Source organism: Crocodylus porosus, unplaced genomic scaffold (assembly GCF_001723895.1).
Source record: "Crocodylus porosus isolate Cpor-Errol unplaced genomic scaffold, CroPor_comp1, whole genome shotgun sequence".
NCBI classification, from domain to species: domain Eukaryota; kingdom Metazoa; phylum Chordata; order Crocodylia; family Crocodylidae; genus Crocodylus; species Crocodylus porosus.
Window position 1 is genome coordinate 2,204,973 of NW_017728940.1, and position 20,166 is coordinate 2,225,138.

The 20,166-nt window shown below is 60.9% G+C and overlaps 3 protein-coding genes across 3 annotated transcripts; 1 reads left to right on the plus strand and 2 right to left on the minus strand.

The window, feature by feature from the left end:
- The first annotated feature begins 1,366 nt into the window (after positions 1-1,366).
- On the plus strand, positions 1,367-4,065 carry LOC109318608 (heat shock 70 kDa protein 1A-like). Its single transcript, XM_019547950.1, has one exon. It carries the CDS (start codon positions 1,988-1,990, stop codon positions 3,938-3,940), a length of 1,953 nt encoding a protein of 650 aa, XP_019403495.1. The 5' UTR covers positions 1,367-1,987; the 3' UTR covers positions 3,941-4,065.
- Positions 4,066-5,985: 1,920 nt separating this feature from the next.
- On the minus strand, positions 5,986-11,659 carry FCN3 (ficolin 3). Its single transcript, XM_019547952.1, has 8 exons — positions 11,517-11,659; positions 11,235-11,345; positions 10,728-10,781; positions 10,405-10,449; positions 9,611-9,738; positions 9,101-9,230; positions 7,908-8,042; positions 5,986-7,422 (listed from the first exon to the last, which is right to left on the minus strand). Exons 1-8 carry the CDS (start codon positions 11,617-11,619, stop codon positions 7,175-7,177), a joined length of 954 nt encoding a protein of 317 aa, XP_019403497.1. The 5' UTR covers positions 11,620-11,659; the 3' UTR covers positions 5,986-7,174.
- Positions 11,660-13,120: 1,461 nt separating this feature from the next.
- On the minus strand, positions 13,121-19,549 carry LOC109318611 (digestive cysteine proteinase 1-like). Its single transcript, XM_019547955.1, has 11 exons — positions 19,394-19,549; positions 18,854-18,913; positions 18,431-18,523; positions 17,635-17,807; positions 16,988-17,228; positions 15,680-15,881; positions 15,170-15,363; positions 14,784-14,875; positions 14,494-14,652; positions 13,995-14,184; positions 13,121-13,658 (listed from the first exon to the last, which is right to left on the minus strand). Exons 1-11 carry the CDS (start codon positions 19,431-19,433, stop codon positions 13,471-13,473), a joined length of 1,632 nt encoding a protein of 543 aa, XP_019403500.1. The 5' UTR covers positions 19,434-19,549; the 3' UTR covers positions 13,121-13,470.
- Between the last annotated feature and the right edge of the window lie 617 nt (positions 19,550-20,166).

Genomic DNA, 20,166 nt, shown 5'->3' on the forward strand with positions numbered 1-20,166 from the left:
TAACCGACTGGGATATTCCGGTGTCACCCGTGTGTCACAGCCCTCATATCACAGATCCTGGTGTCACACCCCCCTCCCCATGTCGTACCCCCCAGTGTAACTGACCCCGTGTCACGCATCCTAGTGTCACACACACACATCTACGTCATGCACACTCCTGTCACGCATGTTCCAGTGTCACACACCCCTTCCTGTCACACACCTCCCACTGTCATGCACCCACACGTGTCACCCCCAGTCTCACACGTCGTAGTGCCACACCCCTTCCCCATGTCACGCATCCTAGTGTCACACACCCCTCCCTGTGTCACCCCCCCAGTGTCACACGCATCCTAGCATCTCACACCCTTCCTATGTCACCCCCCCAATGGCACACCTCCCCAGTGTCACGCGTACTAGTGTTGCCCACCCCCGCTGTGCGTGTGGTTCCGGTGCTGTATGGGGCTGTGTCACTCCCACTTCCCCCTCCCGCGCGGGAGACCTGACACCTGGGACACGGCCCTTCGGCCGTGCGTGTACAGCCCGGCTTTTCCGCGTGGTCGAGGGACGAGCGAGCGCGGCTGCGCCACGGCCCTTTCCCGGGCGGCGGAGGGGGGGGTGTTGTTTTGAGCTCTGGTCCTGACGGACAAAGGCCACGCTGCATTGGAAATCATTTTTCCCTGGGGAGCGGAGGAGCACGGAGGCGGATCGGGATTGTTCCTCCTAGAAAAGCTACGTCGTGGCATGCAGCAGGGCTTCCAAGCGTCTTGAGTTGCCCGAGGAAAAGAGGTGTCTCGCTCCATGCCAAACTTGAGCTCCCAGCTTGTCACAGCAATTAAAATCGCTAAAGAAAAAAGGCTAATCAATCAAACAGCAGGGTTTTTAAAAAGGCTGCTACTGCAGGGAATTCAGTAAGGAAGCGTTTTGATTGCTCCGGCTTCACGTTGGTCCCCGCTGAAGTGGACTATTCAGAGTTGTTCACAGTCTTGCAAACTGTATTCACAGGGTGCTGGGGGTCAAGACGCTACAGCCACTTTGCACTTTGAAGGAAGGAATAATTTGGGACCTTATTGGACCAAAAGCAGCGGATGGTTTGGAGTGAATTGGTAACGAGTTTGATGGATTGCACGGCAGGCCGGGGAGCACGGGCTGACAAAGAAAGCTCGTCTCACCTTTCGTTTTCCTTCACATTCCAAGATTCACCAGGGTGTTATGAACAGAGCTTTCCACTTCAGACTCCTTATACCCCATGCTTTCTGAGGAATTATATGGCTTTCGCCAACTTGTGAGAAAGTTTTGTCGAGGTCATTCATCACCAAATGCAGCTGCCTCTGGGTTGGAGCATGGGAGCTGTGTAACAGGCTCAGCAGTGGCTGCATAGAGATCACCCAGCACTCGTGCAGTGGTCTGGGGGGTGAAGCACAGCATAATATATTGTCTCTTCCCCAACCCCCCAAGAAAAAACACATTAAAACTCTGGATCAAGGGGTTTTTTCAAGCGACTAGTGACTTCCAGGTGTCTGGTTGGCTCCGAAAGTACAAAACCACCTCGTTCTCACATGAGGTTTTGATCTCTATTACGTTCCTCTCCGGGTGCAGTTTAGGAACCGAGCTTGGGCTTAACAGGAGGGATCGAGTCTCTCATCGCCATCGCTGCTGCCTCCCAGGGTGGTGAGGTTGCTACGGTCAACAGAAGAGCCTTGCATGATAAAACAAATAGAGCCATGATTGGCTGCAGCCTCCCATTCCTGTTGTGACATCTGTTGTGAAGTCACTGCAGCACACGCAACGGCCGTCGATGGCATTGATCGAGAGAGGCAGCCAAGAAGAAGGGCGTCTAGCCCAGGTGAGAAGGCAGGGTCCTGGGGACGGGGCTACCAGCAGCCCTGCAGAGAAGAAACCTCATGCACTGGACAGCTTACCAGCCCTCTTGAGGGAAACCAGACCTTCTTTAGGAACTTATGAAGTTCCCAACCTGTAGCTGACGAAGAGAAACCCTCTTGCCATCATGCAGAAGCGGTCACTCCCACCTGCATTGAAACGACCTGCAATTGGCATCGACTTGGGTACCACGAAATCCTGCGTGGCGGTCTTTCGGGATGGCAAGGTAGAAATAATCCGCGATGACCAGGGCGCCCGCGCCGTGCCCAGCTGTGTGGCTTTCACCGAGACCGGAAGGATGATGGGAGAGGAGGCTAAGAGCCGGGCAGCCCTCAACGCACCGAACGCCGTATTCAGCGCCAAGCGCTTGATTGGCCGCAGCTCCGAGGATCCAGCTGTGCAGGCGGAGGTGGCATTCTGGCCTTTCCAGGTCGTGAGAGCGAATGAGAAGCCCCGGGTGCAAGTGTCTTACCAGGGCAAGGAGAAGGCTTTTTTCCCAGAGGAGATCTCTGCCATGGTGCTGGGCCACCTAAAGGAGATGGCGGAGGCTTACATGGGACATCCCGTCACCCACGCTGTTATCACGGTGCCAGCGCACTTCAACGACTCCCAGCGCCAGGCCACCAAAGACGCCGCGACCATTGCTGGCCTCAATACAGTGAGGATCCTCAACGAGACAACAGCAGCTGCCCTGGCCTACGGCTTAGACAACCCTAGCAGCAAAGAACGCAACGGGCTCATCTTCGACTTGGGTGGAGGATCCTTCAGCATCTCCGTTTTCACCATGGATGGGGGCATCATCGAGGTGAGGGCCACGGCAGGGGACACCTGCCTTGGCGGAGATGATTTCGATAACCGCCTGCTGAGCTTCTTCGTAGAAGAATTCTTTAAAAAGCATCGGGAGAACATCAGCCAGGACAGGAGAGCTGTATGGAGGCTCAGGATGGCCTGCGAGGCGGCCAAGCGCCTGCTGTCCTCCAATGGGAAAGCCAGCGTCCGCCTGGACGACCTGTACAAAGGGATCAACTTCCATGCAGACATCACCCGGGCCCGGTTTGAGCAGCTGTGTGCCGGCCTCTTCCAGAGGACTCTGGAGCTCACAGACAGGGCGCTGCAGGATGCAGGTCTAAGCCAAGCCCAGATCCACGATGTGATCCTGGTCGGCGCCTCCACCCACATTCCCAAGATCCAGGAGCTGCTCCAGGATTTCTTTGCAGGCCGGCAGCTGAACAGAAGCCTTAATCCCGAGGAAGCCGTTGTCTCTGGGGCAGCTGTCCAGGCTGCCATCCTCGTGGAGGACAAGTCACAGGTCACCCGGAGCTTGCTTGCCTTGGATATAGCATCCCTGTCCCTGGGGATCGAGGCAGGCATAGGGAAGATGCACACCCTGATCAAACGCTGCTCGGCCGTTCCCGTCGTGGTCACCCGGACCTTCACCACTTTTGACGACCACCAGCCTGACCTCGTCATCCGAGCCTACCAAGGGGAGGGGGCGACCACTGAGGAAAACCACCTCCTTGGCTCTTTCCTCTTGAAGGGCCTTTGCCCTGTCCCTCGTGGCATGCCGTTGGTGGAGGTGACCTTCTACATCAACGCGGATGGCATCCTGACAGTGTTTGCCCGGGACAAGGCTTCTAGCAACGCTAGCCCGATCACTGTTGATGCCCGTAAGGGGCGGCTGAGCAGAGACGAGCTGCAGAAGCTAGCGGCGGACCATGAGAAATACCAAGCAGAAGACAGGGCGCAGAAGTGGAAGCTAGTCACCAAGAATTACCTCCAGTCCTGCGCTTTCAGCGTGAAGCGGACCTCAGAAGACATCCTGTGCTACCTCACCTTGCAAGCCAAGAAGAAGATGGTGGAGAAATGCCAGCAGGCTCTCTCCTGGCTGAGTCCAGCCAGATGGCTGAAAAAGAGGAGGTCAGGGCCAATGAAGATGGTCTCGGGACCATCAGTGTCAGGACCGAAGTCCCTCGGTAGCAGCACAGCAGGGATCAACAGGAAAAGGCCGAATAGGTTTGTGGTCACCACCTGCAGCTGGACCGTCCAGTTTACCCAAACCACCACTGTGATCTACCCTTAGGAAGTCCTAGCTGGGCTTGCTGGATGCTATTTGGGCCCCGGATTTACCACCCAAGATAGCCAATTAATAAAGGGCCCCTTCCATGAATTAACAACCATCAGCCTCAATAAATTCTGCCTCTCACACTTGTCCATATGGGAGTAATTATTGATTAATGGGCAAATAGTAAGCCTCAGGGCACAGGGGCTGGGATTTTCAAAGGAACCTAAGAGAAGGTTGAGCAGGTTCCTGTTGCCTTTCATCCAAAGGTGGACTTTTGAATCCCGGTCTTGGTTCATGTTTCTGAGCTTATTGTCTACTGCGGGGACCAGGCGGTGAGCTCTTGATGTCAAACCTATGGAGCAGGAGTGGCCAAACTTCCTAGGTCTTTTAGCTGCAGACCAAAATCTTGACCCAACCAAGAGCCACAGGACACAAACATTTTGAGAGATGCATGCCCCAGAGGCTGTGATCTGTGCACAGCATCAGACTGCTTCTCTTTCTCCAGGGCCCACATTTAAAGTCTCAGGGAGTGAAACGCTGCTCATGAACCATGGTTTGTCCACCACTGCAATAAGAAATCTGTCCTTTTCCATGGACAACTTAGCATGATCTCCCCCATCAGAACATTTTAGCTGCAAATGCAGGAGGCACATCCCGGTTTTAGTTGCACTTGGATAAAGCTATAGTGACTTGTTGAAGCTCACAGAATAAGGATCAGCGTTTGATCTCAGTTACACTAGCATACATCTAGAGTAATTCCACAACCACCCATTCCAGATTATGGCCTGTCATGCAGGTGTGGCTCTACAGGTCTGGGAACATCACTCCTTTCACACAAGTCCTTTCTAGTTTGCCTTCTTGGGCCACTAAACAGTCCTGATCTCTTTAACCTTCCCAAAATGATGCTTTACCTCTGTGGTTTTCAACCTGTGGTCCATGGACCCCTGGAGGTCTGCAGCCTTGCCTAAAGGGTCTGCAAAAGTTGATCCATCACAAGTATGTGCATACCCACGCTAACAAAAAGAGCTCCACACCTCCATTCAACCTTTTTTAGGGGTCCATAAATGAAAAAAGATTGAAAAACACTGCTTTAGCTGCTCTGCTTCCTTCCTCTTCTGCTGCACCTCCATGCATCAAATTTTTAGACCCGTGAAAAATGTTTGAGGCAACCACACTTCCCACGCCCCTAAAAAAAAAAAACCAAACCCACAACACTGCACAACCCAATCTCCATGCTCTGTGATAAGTTCAGACTATAACGTGCAAGTTCAAAGTATAACATGTCGCATTGCGATGTGCAAAATTGTGTTTCACAATCTTCAACAAAAATCAAATGCCTGGAAATCTGAGCTCCAGATTATTTCTTCTTGATGCTCTTCTCCCTCTGCAGAACGTAAATTCAAGCGCGCATCCTACTGCGACTACTTAAAGACCTCCTTCCAACATCAACCCAGCCAATCGCAAAAGAAAGTGGACCAAGAAGAGAAAGAAAACAAGAAAACATTGTGAAATGCTGCCCTCTCATGGGGGGAATCCTCCTACCTGTGCACGATCTTCCTGCATCTCAAGTACTGAAGACCAGTTCTTCTTAGTGCAACAGGTACCCTGCTGAGGCATGAATTGTTGGTCCTCCCTGGAGCTGGGACCTCGTGCTGCTATTCCAGGATACTTGCATATCTTCCCATTCCTAACCTAATGTTCATATTCTCTGTACCTGTTGTGGGTGCTCACAGAGCTCCTGTTGGGGAGAGGTTGCTGGGGTCCTGCATACAACCCCTTGTTGCAGTGAGGGGCATTTGAAAAGCATTGTTGGTTATAGTCGTGTTGGTCTGAGGACACAGGCAGACAAGGTTCTTTGGGTAAATGTGAGATCTTTTATTAGACCAGCTAAATAGCTGGGGAAAATTGTTCTTTGCAAGCTTTTGGGTACAAACACCCTTCTTCAGGGAGTTTGGCAAGACTTTTCATCACTTGTCTTCCAACTGGCTGGAGCAAAGGGCAGAGGGCTTGGAGGCGCGGAACAGGACCTGTGCCTCTGGAGTCAACAGCAAGCGCTCGAGCGAGTGATCACAAAAAAAGCATCATATAGAAACTTGTTCTAAACACGGCAGAACTTCATTTGCAAGAGAGAGAAGTGAGAAGCCCAGCCCCGATCACTAGCCTCAGTGAGCCGGGCCAGCCCGCATGGGCTCACACCCACAGCTGGGACCAGACTGTTTAGGTCTCAGCTGCTCTCGGGGGAATCCATGCCGGGGCTTGTGCTGAGATCTCTTGAAAAACATCAGTCCCTCCGCTGTGGGTGTTGGGCCCTGCTGGAAGCTGTGCCCAGTCCGCACTGAGCAGGCTATCGCTCATGATGGCAGAGCCCCAGGCAGAGGTCAGCAGGACGACCTTAACTGCAGTAGCTTGGCACAGAGACGGAGGATTGCTTCCACCTTAAGTCTGCAGCACTGAACTATTAGCTGTGGGCATGCGGGATAAGGAGGGGGGCTGCACTCAGGGAAAGGATACGAGCTGGAGTGGAAAACAACTCAGCCCCTGGTCTGCTCATTAATGGCAAGAGCAGCTCTTCTGCTTCATGGAGAGGGGGCAGGGGAAAGCGTGGGGAGAAGGGAGACTGCAGCAGGTTAGCAGCAGTGGGAGCCTCTTTAATAGAAGCACAGGGCTTGCATTTGAAGCCACTGCCATGCACACAGACTGCCCGGAGCCCCCAGAGTACCAGAGGGAGAAGCGAGCAAGGGAGGACCCACTTGGGGGAAAGACTGAGCACCTCTGCCCAGGCCCCTCCAAGCAGCCTGGTCACTTGTTAGGCGTTTGTTAGCACAGTCAGACTTTGCATGTCCATAGCCTCTTCTTGGACTCTAGTCAGGTCTGAGCCAGGATGGTATCACCTGCAAGTTACAGCTGGGGAGACTGAGGCACGGAGAAGGGGGTCACTGAGCAAGTCGGTGGGAACAGACCCCAGGAGTTGCAACTCTGAGCCCTACAGCAGGGGAGCCGGGACTAAGGAGACTGCAATGGGAGCTAGGGGGGCTTTTGCTGCCCCAGCGAGGGTGCTGGATGTGGGCAGGGGAGACTCCCGACTTGGGAGTGGAGGGCGAGAGATGCCTCAGTCTGCACCAGGATCTGGGGACAAGACCAAAGTGCAGGCTGCTGCCTAGCTGGCCTCTCCTAATAGCAGAGGGGGCGTTTGCCAGCCGGGCATCCACCCTGCCATTCGGAGAGAGGCAGCTCCCAACCCGGAGGCTCTGCCTACTGGGGCCTGATTTTCATGTCCACGTACTTGTAGGAGTAGTGGTAGCCCTTCCCCGTGGACCAGTTGATCCCATTGGCAAAGGTGCTGTGCTGCCCCTTGAGATAGAGCCCGTTGAGGTTGGAGGAGTGGCACTTCCCGTACCACCAGGCGCCTTTGTAGAGGATGGAGCAGCTGTTCTCATAGTTGTCGTTGTCTTTGTCCATCGTGGAGAAAGGCAGCTTGTTGTGTCCGCTCAAGGAGTCTCCTGCCGAGGGGAGGAGACGCATGCCATGTGGTTTGGCCTGGCTGGACTTTCTCTCGCGCGCAAGCTCATGATGCTCTTGCCATCCCTGGCTGCAGTGAGAGCAGAGCCTTGCCTCTACGTTGCTGGTTGCTCTTGATACGCAGAGCAGCTGCTTCTCTTGCACTCTTTTCTGGGGTGGTGCCCACCAGGCTTTCTCCTCTGTGGCTTATGTCCATAGCTACATGCCCTGCTACCCTTGTCTTTAACAGCCCTCATGCCTGAGATTGCCGATGCAACAGACCCTTCGCCCCTCCCGGTCTATGCTCAAACCTCAGAGAAGCCACTAGTGGAACCAGTCCCACGGCCTCCCGCCTGCCCTAACCAGATGGCACAGGCACCAGGCCAGGCTGGCACACCGGGGCCCAGCTGCTCACCCCTGCCCCAGCCAACCATGCCCGGCAGCTGGTGCCAGGTCACCCGCGGAGTGGCCCTCGCTCGCGACTCACCCATGTTGCCATCGAGGAAGGAGCCCAGGGCGAGGGCGTACTTTTCCTGCTCGCTCAGGATTTTGAAGCTGGTATATGTGGCAAACGTGGCGCTGTCGTTGAAGTCCCTGGCGTCGATCCGCAGGTGGTGCGTGTCTGGTGCCCGAGGGGGAACAAGGCATCAGTCCCCAGCAGAGCGGCGTGGGGGTGACGCCACCTCTCCCTGCCACCATGGGGACTGCAGACCCGCCTGCAATGCCATTAGCCTGCTTGGTGGGTCGGGGGGAGGAAAAACCCCAAGCCCACCCCCTAGCCTGCTGGACACTTGTTTTTCACCATGCCCAGAAAACAATTTCACAGCCCTTAAAGTGCTGGGTTGCCAAGACAACAGCCTGCCTCACTGGCCAAGTCGGCCTCATTACCCCCTCCCCTTTCCCTGCCTGCATGTACCCACGGTCTCTGGCCGGAGGGGATGCTTGCAAGCCGATTAGGGCAGAGGCCACGTTTTCATTCTGCCTTTGCACAGCGCCCAGGCAGCAGGCGCTGGTTTGCAGGCAGGACTCCTAGCTGCTGCTGTTGCCCAGGTCATAGCAATCCCCAGTGCTGGAGGCTGCAAGTGGGAGAGGACTTGGGGGTGGGAAACCTTGTCAGAGCCAGCCCATTCCCTTCCAGCATCTGGTGCGACATGGGAGACTGGGCACAATGGGCCCGCGGCGTGACCCGGGACAGGGCAGTTCCTGTTTCTCAGCATCGCAAGGGAATAGCAAGGATGGAGCCGCCCCACAAATGCAACAGGCTCCAGCCCAGCTCGTAGGGATCCTCACACTGCCTAGAAACTGCCCTTGCTAGCCAACCGCAAAACCCATCTGGGACTCTTCAGCACGTTCGGCGCCCAGCCGGCTCTGCTGGTAGCTGGCCCTTGGCTTCGGCACAGGCCGCTGCAGGTGGCTTCTACAACAGTCCTTTTGTCCCTGCCCGCTGCAGCTTGGCACCGGCCTTTTCCGCCGGGGGGGTCCGGCCCCTGCTGCTTCTTGCTCAGTGGAGGAGATGCTGAGGCCCAGAGCACGCCCCGGTGCCACCTCGCTTTCCTGGATCTTCCCAGCACGGTCCATCTCCAGGCAGAGGGAGCAGGAGGGAGCTGGCAGCTCCATCGAGTGCAGCCCCCAGCTTGCCCGGCCTTCCCGGGGGCTGGCGCAGCCCCTCCATCTCCTTACCGGTGCTAGTGAGGAAATGGATGTTGTCGTTGCCCAGCCAGAACTCGGATGCGTGGTTCCCAAAGCCCCTCTTGTAGGACTGCCAGCCCCGGTAGAAGTCCACTGACCCGTCCTGGCGCCTCTGGAACACCTGGGAGAGCGCGGGGAGAGCTGCAAAGGCCACGTGCGGGGAAGGGGGCTGAGTGCCGTACGGCCGGCTGCGATGCTCGTGGCCAGGGGACCTTCCGGTGATCCCGGCGAGCTCTGCAGATCCCCTTCCCCAGCTCAGGGGCTGACCCCAGGCCTCTCGCACCCAAGGCGTGACATGCTCCGAGGGTACCTGGTGCCACCAGCACCCAGATGCTCTCGCTGAGACCGGGTGGGTTCAGTTCGAAAGCCTAACAGACCAGAGTTGGCTGCCTGTTCCTGGACCCTAACGAGCCCCCCTGGAAGCCAAGCCCTTGCCCCGCTCCCGCCCCAGCATCCTCCCTCCCCCCTGCCAGCCCACACCGGGGCAGCAGCTGGACTCACCAGCCAGCCTCCGCCATCGGTTTCCATGTCGCAGAAGACGGTCAGCCGTCTCCCCATCTGGGGCTGGATGGTGTACCACCCGCTCAGCGCATCGCCCTGCTCCAGCAGCTCCTTGCAGTTCCTGGCAGCTGGCCGGGGGAGCGTTGTGGATGGAGAAGGGAGGCAAGGGAAGGGGGTCACCGGTTCTCTGCTGCCCTCAGGACTAGCCAGGCCCTGCTCCTGCACCCGGGTCCCGGGAAGGGATGCTGGCTGGGACGGCGGGCGCGCACACCGTGGCTGGGGCTGGCCCTGCCCCAGCTGTGACCCAGAGCCCTGAGCTGCAGCCACAGGGGAGGCGCCCAGGGCAGGCACCCTATGCCACAGCCCTGCTGCTCTCCAGGCTAGCTGTACCCAGGCACAGCTGCAATCCCACCGCCAGATGCCCGGAGAGGGCACAGGGAGGGTCAGATGAGTCGTTTCGGGGCTGCTTTGTGCCAGAGGCAGGCCCTCAGGGAAACCTCAGCTGGTGACCTGTGTTGCTCTGGGGCTGCAAACCAGGAACGATCCCAGCTGCCCGGAGCTCGCGGGAAGCAGAGGGGGGATGCATGTGGCAGAGCTTGGGGCAGCGGGTGTGCAAGGGGCAGGACACCTTGGTAGTATCCAGCCGCGCTCTTCCATCCTGCCAGCTACTGGAGCTGGTCCCTTAGCCAGTCCGTAGCACCCCTGGCCTTCGACATGTGGCTCTGGGGCTGATGGTCCTGGCAACCCCTGGGGTCCGTCCGGGAGCTGAGCGAGCAGAGAAGGAAGGCGCCTACCTGTCTGGGAGCAGCTGTCGGGGGCCGGCAGACCGCATGCATCCCCTGCGGGAGAGAGTGAGCAGAGGTGTGACGGGGCAAGGGGGGGCAAGGCGCGCATCTCCCCGGGGCGAGGACAGCCTCGCTCCTCTCCCTGCAGGGGATGGTCGGCTCCGACGAGGCTACTGATGCCGACTGGGGGAGCCGCAGCGGGGCTGGGGGCTGCGTCCTTCTCAGCACGAGCAGAGGACCAGGTGAGACCCCAGACCCCGGAGGGGATGTGCGGGGAGCACCGCGGTGTCACCAGGACCCCTCCCTGACTCCCATTCCCCCCTTCGAGTTACCTTTATCTCCTTTCGGGCCAGTCTTCCCTGGGGGGCCCACGGGGCCTGGCTCACCTGAGACAAGAGACCGGAGAAGGGCATGCTCACCTTTCGACCCGGCTGCCTTGAGACCCTGTGCGGGGGCAGGCGGGGATAGAGCAGGCTGGGCGGGTGGCAGAGGCGTTGGCTCCTAGGTCCCGGGTTCGGATCCAGCACAGGGCGGGTGGGCCGCGGCCGCGGCCGGACAACGGCCGGACGAGCGAGCGGGTCCCAGGCCGGCTGCCTGTGAACGGGGGTCCCGGCTGCACTGAGGCGGGGGGAAGCCAACGCAAACCGTGCGGTCGCAGGGGCTCGGAAACTGCCCGTTCTCCTGCACGTGGGGAACGCAGCTCCCCAGACTCGCTCTGTCCTCGGTTTGGCACCAAACCTCTGTCCGTGCGCTCATCGGTGCCTGTCTGTCCATCCCAGAGGCAGCCAGAGCAAGAACCCCAGACTTCCCCTGGCCCAGCCCGGCTAGCGACCCCTTACCTGGGGGCCCTTGGGACCCGGGTTCCCCTCTGGTCCCTGGCACACCGTTGGTGCCCGGCACGCCCGGTATCCCCGGCTGGCCCTGGAAGAAGATGGCCTTGTCCTTCAGCTCTGCAAGAGGCCGAGAAGCTGGTCAGGGGGAGGCCAGCGCGTGCAGAGCCTGGCACTGTCCTGCTGATCTCTGGGGCCGGGGAATCGCCCTCGCCGCTCCCACCCTGGGCTGAGACACCCCTGCTCCCAGCTCGCTCCAGCTCCGATAGCCCAGTCCCCGCCACCACTCACGGACACAGCTGCTGGACTCTGCAGCCTGTCCAGAGACGCCCTGCGGAGCACCAGCCACCAGCCCGAGCACCAGGGCCAACAGCAGCCCTGTCCCCAGCGCCATCCTGCCCTGCCTCAGCCGCCTCCGACGTGAGCAGCTCTGCCCTGAGCCCTTAAGTAGCGACGGGGAAAGGGGCAGCGCGGGGATGGGGCGGGGGGATGCCCCGCGGCCAGCCCCGTGCGGTGGGCAATGCCCAGAGCCGCGCGCGGGTGATGCAAGAGCGGAGTTTTCCGAACCTCCGGGTTCACAGCGGTCATGCAGAAAAAGCAAACACCTGAGTTGTGCAACCTGCACGCGGCCTCGCTCGGAGCTGCCCGCCAACCCCAGCCCCCGCTGCCTGGCCCTTCCCCGGCCTCGGTTACGTGGTGGTGCTCTGGGCAGTGGGCGCGCTCTGCCCCAGAGGTGGCTGCACTGCAGCGGTGGGCCCTGGTGTGGTGGGCAGGGGGAAGCCAGGGCTGCAGCCCCCCAAGCACCGGTGCACTGCCACAACCTGGCCCAGCTGGGTCCCACACGTGTCCTGCCACGATTGCTGCTGTCGCTTGACGGGTCTCATTGCGGGGCCAGGGAACCTGAGCTGGATTGGAGCAGACCCTGGGGACACCTTCGGCAGCTCCCCGCTCCTGTGCTCGGGCATCCCAGGCAAAGCCCTCCCCAGCCTGGCCTGGGTTGGGTTAGTGCATCTGGCAGCCTGCGCCGCGCAGAGCCTCCCCGGGCGTTCGTCTTTGCAGCAGAACCAGGGTCGCTCCGGGCTGTTCGCGGCCCCGAGCCACCGAGACGTGCAGCCCGAGGGCGTTGTGTCTCTGGCGCCCAGAGCAGGAGAAAAGGGCAACGTGCCCCACGGGCCAGGACGAGGCAGCGGCAGAGCTGAGAAGGACCCAGGAGTCTTGCGGTGCCAGCTCTTGCTCTAACCACTCGCCTCCTTCCCGCTCCTGTTGCCCTGCAGCTGGGTGCAAGGCTCTCACCCACCCTCGTGCCACGTTCCCAGGGCCTGGGGGGAGCTCAGGAGACCAGGCTTTGTCCGCAGGCCCGGCCCTGCCACGGAAGGGATCTGCTCAGGTCCCTTCCGACTCTAGAAACTATGAAACTATGACCCCTGCAAGGACGGCAGAGCTGGGCTGAGCACTGGGAGGAACTCGTCACGTGGACTCGCTGCGCGGCCTGCTGCGGCGCCCGGCGCAGCGCTGGCTGCAGCCTCTGCTCCCGCAGCTGATGGTAAATGGGGGTGGCTCCCCAGACAGCTCAGCACAGTGCTGACCCCCCAGCTGCCTGCCCCCGTTATAGCTCAGCAGAAGGTCCTCTGATCCCAGCTCCCGGATGGTATCCGCTCCACCGCCCCATGAAGCCGTGTCCCCCCCAGCCCGTGCCCTTGCCGGCACCCTTCTCCGGGGGGCAAGGCAGTGCCCACGGCCAGGGCCAGACTCTGCAGACCCACGGGGCCATGCTGGCTGGAGAGTACCGCGAGTCCCTTCCAACTATGAGACCCCTGGGAGGAAGGGGGACGGGGTAGGGTGGCTCCCAGGACTCACCGACCCCCGCTCCAGACACGCCCCAACAAACCGGGTGTTTTTTCCCGTTACATTTATTGCTAGATCAGTCACATGCATGACCCCGAGACTCAGCACTTTGTGCTTCTTGGTAGGAAGCAGAGGTCCTAGCACCGCGGCCCTCACATCAGCACCCTGGGGCCCTGATTTTGGAGTCTGGGGCCTGCCACCCCGGTGCCGCTTCACGCACTATTAGCTTCATCCCTCGGCGTTAGGCTTTGGTACATGGCCCACACAGTCCCCAGTCCAGAGGGCTCTTCCTCTGCAGTTGCTTGTGGCTGCAGGGGACCAGATGCAGTGACCCCAGGAATCGCCACTACGTGGGGCAGGCACAGGCCACGCCGGCGGGCAGCATGTCAGGCACAGCTGTTCAAGCCAGGAAGGGGTAGGTGGCCGCGGTGGCCACGCCGCAGTTGTTGTCCCTCATGGCCATGAGGATGTAGCCGTCGTTGCCCCAGTACGTGGACCAGGAGTTCTTGATGAGCCAGTAGCTTTCCCCCTGCAGCACCCCGTAGCCCACAGCCAGCACGGCGTGGTCCAGCTCACTGAGCTCATCGCCTAGGGAAGAGGAAGGGAGAGAAAGTCTTATTCTAGTAGAAGGGACGTCTGCTCGGCCTGCGCCAGCACCGGCCACTGCTGCAGGTGCCGGCTGGGGTCCCTGCGTGGAGGGGAAGCCGCCAGCCGCCCCCCGTGCCAAGCCCCAGCCCTAGGATCTGCATTACCGTACAGACCGGCACGTTTGCAACAAACAGCCTCCTGCCCCCCGGGCGGGAAGAGCCCCTGCCCCGCTGGTCTGCAGAGCCGCGACCGGGCTCATCCCCGGCAAGCATCGGCAGAGCTGCCGCGGCACGTCCCCGGGCCCGTGGCCCCCCGCCCCGGCAGACCCGGGCTCACCGCAGGCAGGCTCGTAGTAGACGCCGCTGGAGTAGAAGGCAAAGGACTTGTGGGAGGCATCGATGTTCACGGCCACGGGGCCGTGCTTGTAGAGAGCAGCTTTCAGGGCCGTGGCATTGCCGGCGGCCACGCTGACGTAGCCGGCTACTTTGGCGACGGGCTCAGACTGGTTGGAGTGGCAGTACCCGTTCTGGAAGGGAAACGGGTGGGAGACCCAGGGGATGGATCTGAGCTCCCCCAATTTGCCTGCTTGCTGGTGGCGGCGCTGAGTCCCACCGCAGAGCTGCGGGCGGGCGGCTCCCTTGCATAGGCGTTATCCACGCGCATTAGCGCACGGCAGCATTCGCGGCCCACGTGTATCCTGGAGCCATCGGAGCACCCCACGCCTCCCCTGATCAGTGGCCAGGCCCCTGTCACAGCCCCGCTCCCAGCAGCATGGCAGCACGCGACAGGGCTCTGCAGAGGGATGGCTGGCTCTCTCCCCCGGCCCCAGACTCACCTGGCCCAGGTACGGCCCGTAGGACTCAGTGCTGGGGATGCCGTGCTTCATGATCCACTCGTAGGCCTGCCACTCCTCGCCCCCGTCGCAGGCGTGGTTCCCAAAGCCCCAGGAGCAGTCGATCAGCACTTGCTGGGACAGCGGGGTCAGCTCGCCGGTCTGGGGAGGGCCAGGGAGAAGGTGACGGTGGGCTCCCAGGCGGGAAGCCCAGCTCAGGCTGGATAGTGGGTGGCTCTGGGCGCCGTGCCCTGCCCACCCCACTCCCCTCTGCCCCCAGGTGCCCGTCTCACCTGGAGGAAGAGGGCCCCCTCCATGGCCCCCGTGGTTGCAAAGCTCCAGCAAGAGCCGCACACGGCCTGGTCCTTCACGGGGGTCACGGCGCCTGGGCAGCGAGGGGTGAGACCAGCATGAGCTGGCGTTGGAGATGCGCTCAATGCTTCTGGCATCGGATCGGGAGGGGATGGCTCCGCAGAGACCCCCCTCCTCCCGCGGGTCACCAACCCTGCCCGGGCTGGCGCCTGCAACCCGGAGCAGATGCTGGTCCTGCCCGAGGCGAGGGGAGGTAGCAGGAGGCTCGACCCCGTCGAGGCACCGGTTGTTCCAGGGAGAGGGACATCTTAGCCCCTTTCCAAAATGCCAGACCGCCCGCGGCTAGGGCCAAGCCAGGCTCACTCACCGTACAGCCGCCAGTCCAGGCTCTCGGGCAGGATGAGGCGCTGATACCTGTGCGCCGGGAAGGGCCGCCCGTTGTTGCGCGCCCCGCTCTTCAGCCGCCCCCGCAGCACGGCCACCTCCTCCGGCGTGCGGTCGGCCAGGTGGTTCAGCGCCAGCTTGTAGGGCAGGTTGGCCCGGTTCTTGGAGTGCACGTACCTGGGGGCGGCGAGAGGAGGGAGAGGGGCCCGTGGGACCTGACTGCTAGTCGCCCTGCGAAGACCCCAGGCTCCCAGATGGGCACGGACAAGGGAAGCTCTGGATTTGCACCCGCTGAGGTTTCAGCTTCTCAAAGCTCAGCCCAGCAAGGAGCCCAGGACAGGATCTGGGTCAGGGCCCGTGGGCTGCTGGGGGACACGCCGAGGGCAGTCAGCCCCTAGCCCCTGCGCACGTTGAGCAGCCACCTGCACCCCTTCACGATGAAGGGGATGCCTTCGTCTCGCAGCCCGACAGCCCCCCAGCCCCCAGCCCATGCCTCATGTTGTGGATGAAGGCATGCTTCCGGTGCTCCAGCTCCCTCTCGCTGCTGTAGCGCTTCCCAAACTTCTCCTGGTAGTGGTGGAAGAGGTGGTGATGGGCTCGGTCTGCCTCGCCGCTGCGCCCAACAAACTCCTGCATGGGGTTGGCCATGATCCAATGCTCCGGCCCAGCCCCCGGCCAGTGTTCGCACGTGATCCCTAAGACACGGGTGCGAGGGACCATCAGGGCGTGGATTCGGGTACGGATCAGACACCAGCCGTGGGCAGAATCAGTCAGAGGGGGAAAATCCCGAGCCAAACATCATCGGGCACCGCTGTGCCCCTCCTGATGGCAGAGCGGACCCCAGCCGGCCGCTGCTGGTGTCTCCGTTCGGCAGCTAGCCTTCCCCCCCCTCGTGCCAGGCTCAGCACTTAGGGCTGGAAAAAGCCTCTTGTACCTTGTCTGGTCCAGGTTCAAGCCCCCAGGGTTCGGAGGCTGGACCGGAAGCAGCATCGCTATCACGCAGGACATGCCAAGGGGCTTCTTAGCGCCCCCCCCAAAGGCAGCCGTCGCAGATGCACATGCTAATAATGCCCTCATCTCCCCAGGAGTGGCCCCATGGATCAGTCAGGGCATCTGGCATCGGCGTTCAGCTCAGTCAAACCGAGGCACAGGGAACGTGGCATCGGTTAGCCAGCCTGGGTCCCGCTGGCGCGTGCAGTAGAGCCGGCCGAACAAGAGGAGACCCCTCATCTGAGGACATGTGTCTTGCTGGGAGGGGCAAGCTCACCATGAGCTTGCAATAAGAGACTATGCTGCTCAAGGACACGGGCCCCTCTGTGCAAGGGGACACTCGGGCACCAAGGGATGAACTACTGCTTTGCTTGCCATTCGGGTGGGATCTGGCCAGGCGTGACCATGGTTTTCATGGGGAGTCCTTTGGAGGAGAAGGACTTTGCAAATAACGTGCCTGGCAGCTCTGATGAGTTGAAAGAAACATAATTTAGGGTCTAAACCATGTTTCCCTCCAGGCCTTTCAAAAAAAAAAAATCCAAATTATAGCAACTTTCTACAATGACACAAGGTGAAGGAGAAGCAATTTGGCCTGGCAATATCGACAGGGTGAGGCTGAGAAATTCAGAACTCAGGGCTCGCCCGCTCTCTTTCCACTGAAGCAACACGCTGAAGCGGAGGTGTTCGGAGAACATCTATTTCCACCCCTCCCAGGCGACATTGGACTCGGCGTGGTCCCGGTCTCGCGTGTGCGATCACAACCGATGCTGCGCTCCAAGGCGTGGGATGAGCAGGACTGTGGGGCACTCACCCTGGGGGAGGCTGAAGACCCCGGCTGGGAACTTGCGGGAGAAGCTGGTGTACTGGATCTCGTACTTGTCGTAGTGGGAGCCCAGCAGGGTGTTGAAGCCGCGCATCTCGTAGTGCACGGGCGCGGGGCCCTCGGCCGAGCTGGCCACCCACAGCGTGTACAGGTTCTTCTTCCGGCCCCAGTAGGACACGTTCTGCCACACGCGGCACAGCTGCCCCTGGTAGTACTCCTCTCGCACGGGCTGGGGAGACAGTGGGGGAGGCTGAGCAAGGGGGAGGACTGCAGGCACGAGCAAGAGAGGTTGAACTGCGGGAAGTGCCCAGCTAGCCGCAGGGCAGCCCATGCCCACACGTTCCTCCAGGCAGAGGGGCTGTGAACTTCCCTAGCCCATGGGGGGTGTGCACGGGGGACGGGGAAGGACGGGCCGGAGCCCCTTCTCTTGAGCACTCATGCACGAGCTCCCCGGACTTGCCGCTACTCCAGGGCAGGGCTGGATTTAGCTTGCAAGTTCAGGGCCAGGGGTGCAGTTGGCCGATGTCCCCCTCATGCCTCTCCCCAGCTGGGGTGGAGCAGGGCGAGAGCCAGCCACGGAGCCCGTTCTCCGAGCTGCCGGCCTGACTGCCTGGTCCCCTGAGACGGGGGCTCACCTTGAAGCCGTCCAGGCTGGGGAAGATGCTCTGCGGGGTGATGAGGTACTGGTCGGTGCCGTTGACTCGGAAGCACTTCCGCACGTTCACCTCCGTCTCGGTGGTTTCTGGGGTCACCTTAAAGCTGGCCCCGAAGGGCCCCACGGCCCCAAACTGGTACGTGATCACCTGCCCTGGAAGAGGAGATGCACGAGGAGGGCAAGGCATTACCAGAGCTCCCCTGCCTCGGACGCCCCATCGGGGAGCGGTGCCCAGGGGTCCTGAGCCCCCCTGGAAAGCGAGGGGAAGACGAACGGAGGCAGCCGCTGCTCTGGGCCGAGGGGTCACACTCATGAGGACACACCAAGCCTCTCTGCAGAAGTGTGCAGCAGTGGAAAGGAGCTTAATACCCCAGGGGGTCATGTTTGAGCCCACATCCAGCCTCGGGCCCAAAGCTGCCCTCCAGCTGCTGTAGGCGGATGCCTGGTCATTTCAGCCGGGGCAGGTCCAAGGGGGCTGCCCACGGCGCTGGCCACGTTGGTCCCCGATGGGCCAGATGTGGGTTCCCCTGGCCCCCCCAGCACTATCCTGCCTAGGCTGACGACCAAACCCCGCAGGCACCTGCTTGGAGGTCACCCTGCAGACGGGGCACAGGTCTGAGCAAGGACTTCACCCCAAACCTGCACGCTGTAGCCTCAGAGAGGACTCCCCCCCGGCAGAGACCGACCCACAGAGCTGGACGCCCCGGGGGCGCCCCGCAGTGCCGCCGGACCCAGGGGCCCGGGGACGATGCTGCTTCCCTGCCCAGGTCGCTCACCGTTGTAGTACTGGATCCGGCTCTGCTTCCCGCTCAGGTTGTACCAGGCTTCGAAGGGCTCCTTGATTTCAGCGTAGGGCAGGTGAAGGACCCCTGCCAGACACAAACGGGCAGGAGGTGGGTCAGCCGGAGCCTGCCCCAGAGCGGGCGAGTGCCTCTTTTCCAGGCAGAGCATTTTACCGGCTGGGCTTGACCCACCCGCTCAGAAGGGGGAAGTTTGTCTCCATCACGAGTCCCGCTGAGGATCCCGCAGGGGAGACGAGCAGGTAAGTCCATTAAAAGGGGCAGATAATTTGGCACCGGGGAGCAGAGGCCTCCGCCTTCCAACTCAAGCCCTTTGCAAGGGCGAGTGAAGCCTCCCCGGTGTGGCTCTAGCCCAGACAGGGGGTCCACACCAAGCCAAGCCCACGGCTGGAGCATTACCTGTCACGTGATAGACCTCTCCAAACGCGGGGGCCTTCTCCCGCAGCCTGCACTCCGCTCCTGGAAGGGAAAGGACCTCTGTGTTGCAAGCCCAGCTCCCCGCTCCCCGCAACGACAGGCGGTCGGAGCAGCCCAGCACCGGGCGACTCGGGCGGAGGAGCTGGAGGGCAGCCCCACCGCCGCGGGGCTCCGGCACCCGGGGGACGCCAGGTTGTGTGCATGACCCATAGCGAAGGGGCTCCCGGGCTAGCACACACGCTTGCCTGGCCCCTTAACCCCCCGTCCAGCTGAGCCAGGACACCACGCACCCCACAGCTGCATTTGCTCTGCTTGAGGCCAGGCTGGATTTTGAGGGCATGAGTCAGTGGCACAGAGCAGGGCACCCCGGCGTCCCAATGAGAGCGTGGGGGTGCGCGAGGAGCCCTTGGCCATGCATGGGGCAGGTCCCCCCAGGCCCTGGGCACCCTTGCCAGTTCAGCAGCCCTCCTGATCCCACTGGCTTCGGATGGGAGAAGGGGCAGAGCAGGGAGCTCCACTCACCTAGCAAAGTGCTCCATAGCAAGAGCATCAGCAGCCCCATCCTTGCAGCCAGCCCCAGCGCGCCTCCCCAGGGCCACCTTTAATAAGAGCCTGGATGCAAATCCCTGGTGCTCGGCTGACCAATGGAGCAGGCCAGTCCCTCGCTATGGGTGGGGCAACACAAGTTAATTAATTTGGGGCGGCAGGGCTTGGTCTTCCCTGCCCCATTGCCTCTGGTGGGGTTCCCAGGGGGTGGCACGTGTGCACTGCAGCTTGCACCGCAGCTGCAGAAGCGGGCTGGGCTGCACTGGTTTTGCTCAGCTCTGTGCCATGAAGCCCCCGGACACACCCGGTTAAACACTGCAGCGATGGGCACCGGTGGCAAAGAGATGATGGGGTCTCCCCATCGCATCGTCCCTCCAAGATCCTGCCTGGCATGTCTCCCGGCAGAATCGTCGCTCTGAAGGCTGGACATCGGAGGCCAACAGGCAGCATCGCCCCAGGGCCTCCATCTTCCTGAGCAGGGACCGGAACAGCCACCCCCCCGCTGGGCCCCCTCAGACCCCAGGGGAGGAGCACCTGGGCCACGGGTTAGTGAGGAACTAGTTAGGGAGCTTCTGGAGGGATTGGATGTATTCAAGTCAGCCAGTCCAGAGGATCTCCACCCCTAGAGTACTAAAGGAACTGGCCGAGGTCATGGCGGGACCCCGGCGCGGGTTTACGAGCACTCGTGGTGCTCTGGTGAGGTGCCGGAGGACTGGAAGAGGCCAACGTGGTCCCCATCTTCAAAAAAG